The sequence below is a fragment of the Oryctolagus cuniculus genome, chromosome 15 (genome assembly GCF_964237555.1).
Source record: "Oryctolagus cuniculus chromosome 15, mOryCun1.1, whole genome shotgun sequence".
Taxonomy (NCBI): Eukaryota; Metazoa; Chordata; class Mammalia; order Lagomorpha; family Leporidae; genus Oryctolagus; species Oryctolagus cuniculus.
In genome coordinates this window covers 83,721,045-83,730,305 of record NC_091446.1, presented here as the reverse complement: position 1 = coordinate 83,730,305, position 9,261 = coordinate 83,721,045, and the positions used below count along the sequence as shown (strand labels likewise).

General features: G+C 41.6%; 1 protein-coding gene across 1 annotated transcript; it reads left to right on the top strand.

Annotated features, from left to right (window-relative positions):
• Nucleotides 1-356: 356 nt before the first annotated feature.
• LOC100352364 (olfactory receptor 6C75-like) lies at nt 357-1,516 on the top strand. The gene has a single exon (XM_070058374.1). It carries the CDS (start codon nt 501-503, stop codon nt 1,431-1,433), a length of 933 nt encoding a protein of 310 aa, XP_069914475.1. The 5' UTR covers nt 357-500; the 3' UTR covers nt 1,434-1,516.
• The last annotated feature ends 7,745 nt before the right edge of the window (nt 1,517-9,261 follow it).

Here is a 9,261-nt window from a genome sequence, read left to right as displayed (position 1 = left end):
CTGGTCTCCCATGGGGTGCAGGGCCCAAGCACCTGGGCCATCCTCCACTGCACTCCCTGGCCACAGCAGAGAGCTGGCCTAGAAGAGGGGCAACTGGGACAGAATCTGGCGCCCCAACCGGGACTAGAACCCGGTGTGCCGGCGCCTCTAGGTGGAGGATTAGCCTAGTGAGCCGTGGCGCTGGCTGCGAAGTCCTTTAAAATGTAAATTAAAAAAATGTTATCTCAAAAACGGAAGAAAGAAAGAAGAGAGGATAGGAGGGAGGAAGGGGTAAAGGGAATATGATTATATTTTTAGAATTGTATCCATGAACTATACAGAATATTTTAAAAATTACACATCAAAATATAAATAATTTACTAAACCAAAAAGTAGTTTCACTTCAAAAAGTCCAATTTATAAAGCCAGAATATGCTTAATGTAATAATGTTCTCCGTTATGCAGCTGTGACCCGGCAAGATATCTCACTGAGGCCTGATGAGGGAATAGAGAAGCTGGTGATGTGGGATGCAGGGAACAGAACTGTGGTCCAGGAGTTCATCCTGGAGGGCTTCCCTGCTGTCCAGCACCTGGGGAAAATACTGTTCCTGGTGCACCTGCTGGCATACCTGGCCTCCATCATGGGAAACACACTCATCATCAGCATCATCTGGGCTGACCATCACCTCCACACACCCATGTACTTTTTCCTCGGCACTTTCTCCGTTATGGAAAACCTCTTCATAACCACGGTGATTCCTAAACTGCTGGCCATCTTCCTGTCGGGGAGGCAAGTGATTTCCTTTGCTGCTTGCTTCATGCAAACTTTTTTCTTTTTTTTCCTGGGGTCGACGGCATTCTTCGTTATGGGAGTGTTGTCTCTGGATCGGTACCTGGCCATTTGCAGACCTCTGCATTACTCCAGCATCATGAGACCCAGGGTGTGCTCCCTCCTGGTCACTGCCTGCTTCACTTTGGGATTTGTCTTCGCAGTGGCTCCAATTGTCCGTCTTTCCCAGTTGTCCTTCTGTGGCCCCAATGTCATCCCCCACTTCTTCTGTGATTTTGGGCCTTTGGCTAAGCTTTCCTGTTCTGACAGTAGATCTACTGAAACACTGTTCTTCAGTGTTGCATTTGTGGTTGTTTCAATACCCCTCCTTGTAACCATCATATCATACAGTAACATCGTAGTCACCATCGTGAGGCTCCCATCAGCCAAGGAGCGACAGAAAGCTTTCTCCACCTGCTCGTCTCACCTCATCGTCCTCTCTCTCATGTACAGCAGCTGTCTTTTCATCTATGTGAAGCCAAAGCAGACGAGCAGGGTGGACTTCAACAGACAGGCTGCTCTGGTGAACACGGTGCTGACCCCAGTGCTGAACCCTGTCATTTACACCCTGCGCAACAAGCAGGTGCACCAGGCTCTCAGGGGTGCCCTGTGCAGGGGGAAGTAGAACCACAGCTCCTCAGTGGAGGGTGCAGCTTCTCCTAGATTGAATCCAGAATTTGCTCCATGTACCCAATCTTTTATACACTTGTAAATATTGTAAGCGTTAACTAACATCTTTCATGTTTGATTGTTTATCTTAAAATAGGGGCTGACCTATTAATTCTTTCTGAAACTCTGCATGTCTCTCTTATATTGTGACAACAATATTGTCCATCATCTTGTTTTCATTTGTTGTAAAACATTAAGATAACTGATTTAATTAAGACCCTTTAATACATGTATCTATTTGATGCAAGTGGGATCAAAGAGCTGGTAAGCTATGGTTTCGTGTATATATTTGTGGTAGTTGTAAGGAAGTAGAGAATAAAATTCCTGGGTATTAGGAATATCAATTCATCCAAGGATAGGTGACCAGGATCATGATACTGAATAGTGAATACCACCACATGCACACATGCAGACACACACACATTGACATCTGACTGTCCTTCAATCTGTAAACTCATTGAAGAGTCTCAATACAATTGTTTTTAGTGTTCTGTTTATAAAATGAATATTAATTATGTAATTATGTTTATATATACAATCTTTATAATTCTAGTTTTCCCTATGAAGAAATCACATAAATGCCTCTGGATGAAATAAGGTCATTGTTGACTTCACTGGTTTGCCAGGTTGGTTTTACAAGCAAAGCACTGAAACTGAATTGCCTCAAGTAAAGATGTATCGCGAATTATGGGGTAAGGAACTGGATAATTAAGATTGTTTCCTTTCATACAAAAATTTTTTAATATTGGGGAAATCTAATCAGAGGTGGAAGAAGTCTGCCTGTGGCTGTGACGCTGTCCGAATGCACATATGAGTAAGTGTGTCAGTTGTGTAGTAAGAGGGCAGGTGGTGGTCACCTTTAGGCATCATCTTAGTACCACTGTGAGCGACAGTACTGATGCTTTCTGTGACATGATTCTTTTAAAAAAGTGTGACTTGAGCATGGCACAGGGAGGATGCTGAAATGATTTATTAGTATAATGAATGTTACAATTGTAACTTATTTACTCAAGGCTTTGATCAGAAATGATAGATTAGAGGCAAAACCCAGCATCTACAGTTGGTATGTTACAGTTGTTGAATGACATTGGTCATGTGTATCCTTGGTCATATTATTCAGTGATTGTGAGGATAATAAATGGCTTGATGAAAAGATTTTAGGGAGCTAGTCACAATTTGAACACAATATTTGACTCAACTTTCAATGCAGTTTTGTTTACTACTTTTCTATAAATTTTTCATGTAACTCTTGTTAAGGCTACTTTCCTTTTACCCACATGTGGTGAATTTATTGTTTTAATAATAATGTTTACACATACTGACAAATGAGTTTAATTTTCATTGATTTTTTGATATCTAAAACTTGAAAATATTACTGGTCATCCTTGGTGACCTACTTTAAAATAAGTGGAATAAATATACAAGGTTTTCATCTGACTTTTTCACCATAAATGAAGTACATAGTTTAAAAACTACATTGTTGGTAATTAACACCATTTACTTACCAAAATTAGGTACACTGTAGGTGTACTTTAATTTGTCCATTGATTCGTTGGTGGGCATTTGAACTATTTCCAGGTTTCTTATTGTGAATAGAATTGCTGTGCATATGTATGGATATGTATTTGAGTTCCTGTTTTCAATTCTTTTGGGCGTAATCTAGGACAGGAATCATGGGGCAGTGGAAGTGGGAAGGGGCAAACTGCATTAGCAGCGATGGGGCTCCTTTTGGGGGTAAGATGTTTGGAATTAGACTCAAGTGGTGATTGTAAACACTCTTGAATGTACTACCTGCCAGTGCACTACACAATATAAAGGATTAATTTTGAATAATTAATTAATTATTAACATAAATAAAACTACATATTCTGGATATTTTATATTTTCTTGATTTTTTTTATAAAGAAAAACAATAGTCCTACTTGACCAGCAAGGCAGAGCAGAAGACATTCATCTTCATCTTCTCACCCAATTCTCCTTTATATATGGGGATCCAAAACCAAAATAGCCCTGAGAACGGTTCAGGGCCCACTGAAGAATCTAAAGACACCCACAGGCCCAAATCATAGGGGAAGTGCATTATAATGGATCACTGTGGACTGGTATCAGATGTGCAGGAAATTGGCTGGACAGAGAGTCAGAAGCTGAGGCTGTCAGTATCCATCACCTGGAAGGAATGCTTGGTCCTGGTGGCCTGCACTGTAGAAGACCCTGGCGTCTTTAGTCACAAAGGGAACCAAGAGGCATTCTTGTTGGGGATGCCCAGCGATAGAAAGACTGATGCACACACCCACCCCAGAAGAAGCAGCCATTGTTGTATAACTCTGGGACAGGAATTGTCTGGTACTCCACCCTGTGGTTGCCCCAGACCCTGGGTCTTGGCTGGCTTCTCCATGCATGCTCCTGCTCCACACACAGGCTCGCTTACTAAACTGCACTGGTCTTGTCTCTGGACAATGGAGCTATTGTCACACCCTCAGCCCCAGAGACAAAGTGTCTCTGTACACTCCCACACTTAGACTGACACTGACAACTCATGCATCCCCTGGTCATGATCAATGGCTGTGCTGCACGCACCCATACCTCAGACTCTGGAGTCACCCCCACAGTAGGTACCTTGTAGCCTGGACTCTGGACCAAGGTCTCTCTGTGCCTGTGGCTTGCAGGGCTGGCTCATCTGCAATGGAGAACTAGGCTCCGCCTGTGACAGAGGCAGTGCAGCACTGCACAACCCATGCTTGCAGCCTGCTGCCACCTGATTATTGCATGCCTTTACTACTTGGAAGTGTGTATAGCTCTGCCTTGGGTGTTGGTCCCTAAGAACCCAGGCATGTGTTGTGAATACCAATATCAGCAGGCAGAGCTGTTTAGGCTACACGGCTTACGTCCCTGCTTGGGATGCCAGCATCTCTGGTGAGTGTCCAGGCTGAGTTCCAGCTTTGCTTCTGACTCTGCTTCCTGAGGGGCAGAAGACAGCAGGTGATGGCTTAGTGTCCCCGTCACCCATGTGGGGTGCCTGGACTGAGTTCTTCTCCGATTGTCAACCTCTCCTTGCCTCAGCTGCTTGAGCTTTTGAGGGTTTACCAGTGGGTGGATAAACAATTTGAGCCATCCTCTGCTGCTTTCCCCAGGTCATCCACAGGGAGATGGCCTGGAAATGGAGCAGCCAGGACAGGAACCAGTGCCCATGTGGCATACCATTGCAGGCAGTGGCTTTACACTCTTCACCAAAATGACCTCTCCCAGAGGACGTATTATAGTGAGAAATATTTGTATCAAAAGAAAAGACAAAAACCAAATAAAAGGATGAACATTATTTCCCAAGGAAATAGAAAAAGAAGACTAAACCAAGCTCAAAATTATTCAAAGAAAGGAAATGACAAATGTCAGAGCGAAAACAGGTGAGAGCTTGGAAAATGAAAGGTGGGAAAAATAACAGAAAATGTCCACAAAATTGATTAGTAGTATGAAATAATGAAAAATCAATAAAATTTAGATGGACAATAAACACAGAGAGAAGGTTCTCATAAATAAAAGTATAATTCAAAAAGGAATGAAAATAAGTGATTCCAACATTGCAAAGTAAAATCATAGGTTACTTGTCGCTCCCCCTCTTCGTGGAGGAACGACACAGGACCCTGCGCTGTTCTTTCGTCTGCTCGGCCCTCCCCGGGTTTGCTGCTGGTTCTTCCCGGGTTGGCTACTATCCCTTCCACCTCCGTGGAAGGGCAGTTCCCCCTGGCCACATTCCCCACTTCCGCAGGGGAGCGGCACACCGCCGGCCGGCTCTTCTCGGGGGCTGCACAGGTGTTCCTTCAGCTAGATGTTCCCCATAGATGTTCCCCATAGATGTTCCTGGTGCATGCCGTCTCTCTCCTCCTTTATAGTCCTCCTCCGCCAATCCTAACTCGGCTGCCCACACGCCGAGTACGCTGCTCTCCTCCAATCAATAGCAAGTCCTACAGTTTATTAGTTGAACTGGAGGCAGCTGTGCGGAAGCTGTTTACTTCTCTCCCAGCGCCATATTGTGGGAGAGCAGATGCATAGAATAAGTCTTAATTCCAGTAACTCAGTCTAGTCCGGTTGCTCCCCACAGTTACTGTGAACAATTTTTCACCATAAATGGATATTCTAGAAGAAATGGACAAACTCCTAGACATATATAACCCACTCTGCTAAATCTGAAGAAATAAAATTATGAATGATCCTATGTTAGTATAAGATTGAGGCAGTCTGTGATTAAAGACTTCTCAATGAGGTGCAGTGGGACCTATGGCTTTACTGGTGAATTGTACCAATCATTTGTGCTCAAAGAACAATTAATAACAACTCCTCTCAAGCTCTTCCAAAAAGTAATAAATGGTGTAGTAAGACTTCTGAATCCATTCTGCAAGACCAGCATTACCTTGATATCAAACCAGATAAGAACAGCACAAAATTAAATGATAGGTCCATATCCACACTGGACATGGTATAAATTTCTGAAGAAAATTCTTAGTAAACTAAGTTCATCAGCACATTAAAGGGTCATTTACCAAGATCAAGTAGGTTTCACTCCAAGATATTTCACATGCACAAATCAGTACTTGTGACATACCACATTAACAAAGATCAGAAGATCATCTCACTAGCTATGGAAAAATATGTTGGTAAAATTCAAAATATATACATAATAAAAAATCTCAACCAACTGCCTGGAAAAAATGTACCTCAGTATGCCTGTTAGTATTTTTTGATGGCGAACACTCCTGGGCTTTTCCAAATGTAGATGGATAATTGATGATCTAAGAACTGATGACCCCTCTCTCCCTTCACATATGTAAATCAGTTTGCTATGAAGGTGAAATGTTTTATTTTTTTTTCACCCATGAAGGATGTATAAGTCCTGATAAAATGCAAGCAGTGACATCAGAAAAGGCCAGTTTTAACAATATCTTGTTCTCATATTTCAACATGTACCCAGTTATAAGAAAATCATCCAGGCTGGCGCCGCGGCTCACTAGGCTAATCCTCCGCCTTGCGGCGCTGGCACACCGGGTTCTAGTCCCGGTCAGGGCGCCGGATTCTGTCCTGGTTGCCCCTCTTCCAGACCAGCTCTCTGCTGTGGGCAGGGAGTGCAGTGGAGGATGGCCCAAGTACTTGGGCCCTGCACCCCATGGGAGACCAGGAGAAGCACCTGGCTCTTGCCTTCGGATCAGCGTGGTACACCAGCTGCAGCGTGCCAGCCGCAGTGGCCATTGCAGGGTGAACCAACAGCAAAGGAAGACCTTTCTCTCTGTCTCTCTCTCTCTCACTGTCCACTCTGCCTGTCAAAAAAATTGAATAAATAAATAAATAAATAAAAATCATCCAGTTGATTGACAGAGTAACTAATGCAGGTGAGGATGTGGAGAAGGGGGAATGCTTTCACGCTCACTCTTGGTGGGAATGTAAATTAGTACATCCACTGTGGAAAACAGAATGGAGATCATTTTAAAAAGTTGAAATAGACTTCCGGTATGATCCAGCAATTCCACTACTGGGTATGTGCACAAAAGACACCAACTGGTTGTATCAAAGAGATACCTACTCCACAATGTTTATAGTAACAGTATTCTCAGTAGTCAAAATATGGAATCAACCAAGCTGTTAATCATCAGATAAATGAATAATGAAAATATATACATATAAACGCATACTCAATATTATATTATTCAGCTATAAAGAGAATGGAATTCTCTGTTTTGTATCACAATGGATGCAACTAAAGGACATCATGTTAAGCCAGACACAAAAATACATTTTCCACAAGTTTTCCCTTATATGTGGGAGCTAAAATTTAAAAAAAATATATAGAAATCTGGAAAACATCATGCTGAGTGAATTAAGCCAGTCCTAAAGGGACAAATATCATATGTTCTCCCTGATCTGTGACAACTAACCAAGCACCATAAAGGAAACCTGTTGAAGTGAAAGGGATACTATGAGAAACAGTGACTTGATCAGCCCTTGTCCTGACTGTTGATGTACAATGTAATATTTTATCCATTTTAGTATTTTTTGTTATTGTACTTAATACTATTGCTTGAACTCTGTAATTAACACACGATTATTCTTAGGTGTTTAAATTTAACTGAAAAGTGATCCCTGTTGAATATAAGAGTGGGAATAAGAGAGGGAGGAGATGTACAATTTGGGACATGCTCAATTGGACTTGCCCCAAATGGTGGAGATTGAAATGTGCCAGCGGATTCCAATACAATCCCATCAAGGTTGCATGTACCAATTCCATCTCACTAGTCCCAGTGATCAATTTCAGTTCACAATTGATCATAATGATAGATCTAAGAGTCAAAGGGATCACACAAACAAGACTAGGGTCTGCTAATACTAATTGATAGAATGAAAAATGGAGAGAAAGATCCAACATGGGAAGTGGGATACACAGAAGACTCATAGAATGGCAGATGTCCTAAACAGCAATCTGGCCTTGGAATCAGCCCTTAAGGCATTCGGATCTGGCTGAAGAGCCCATGAGAGTATTTTAGGCATGGAAAGCCAAGACTCTCTGGCAAAAAAAAAAAAAAAAAAAAAAAAAAAAACACCACCCTAATTGAAAGATCTCTGCTAGTGAGATCCCAGTGGAAAGAACAGGCCATCAAAGAAGGAGGTACCTTTCTCTGAAGGGAGGAGAGAACTTCCACTTTGACCATGGCCTTGTCTAAATTGGTGTTGGCGAACTCAAAAGGCTTCCATAGCCTTGGCAACTCATGACTAGAGCCTAGGGAGGTTACTGATTCCATAAACAAGAGTGTCAAATTGTTTAAGTCAACAACAGGAGTCACTGCGTACTTACTCCTCATGTAGGATCTCTGTCCTTAATGTGTTGTCCAATGTAAATTAATGCTATAACTAGTACTGAAACAGTATTTTACACTTTATGTTCTATGTGAGTGCAAACTGATTAAATCTTTACTTAATATATACTAAATCGATCTTCTGTATATAAAGATAATTGAAAATGAATCTTGATGTGAGTGGAATGGGAGAGGGAGTGGGAGATGGGAGGGATGCTGGTGGGAGGGAAGTTATTGGGGGGGGAGCCATTGTGATCCGTAAACTGTACTTTGGAAATTTATATTTTTACTAAATAAAAGTTCAAAAAAATATAGAAATCAAAAAGAAAAACAAAGAAGAAAAAAAGCAAATGCCTGTGTGTATCAGTATTGCAGCAAATACAGCTTTGTCAAATGTTGTTTTACAAATTTGTCAAACCAATGGTTAAGGATGTTCTACTGCTATAGTATAGTAGAGTGTACTATGATTTCTGATTATACTAACATTTATTGGATAAGGGTCAAATGGTCATCTTTTCAGTTGATTATTTTGTAGTCCTTGCCTATATTCCCACTGAACTTGTTTATTGTTGAATTCTTCATCTAATGGAGCATTAAGGCTTTGACTGTAATATAAATAAAAATATGTTCTCACAGAAAGAAAGAAAGAAAGAGAGAGAGAGAGAGAGAAAGGAAGGAAGAAAGGAAGGAAGGAAGAGAGAAAGCAGGGGGACAGGAAGGAGGGTGGTGGAACTCTACCTACGAACGACCTTGAATCTGCCCTCTTTGTCTTCACACCACATTAATGTAGGAACATAAAGTAGAAGAACATTCCCATCAGAAGAACACATTTCTCGTTGCCTCCTAGGTCCTCCTACACTTCTATTTTGGTATTTTTTCAGGCAATAACTTTCAAGTTGCAATTATTTTATATTCAACGACTCTGTAGACATCACATAGTTGTTCTAA

What these genes read in the sequence shown, in the direction of transcription:
- LOC100352364 (XM_070058374.1), top strand. Translation starts at nt 501, where the DNA reads ATGTGGGATGCAGGGAACAGAACTGTGGTCCAGGAGTTCATCCTGGAG.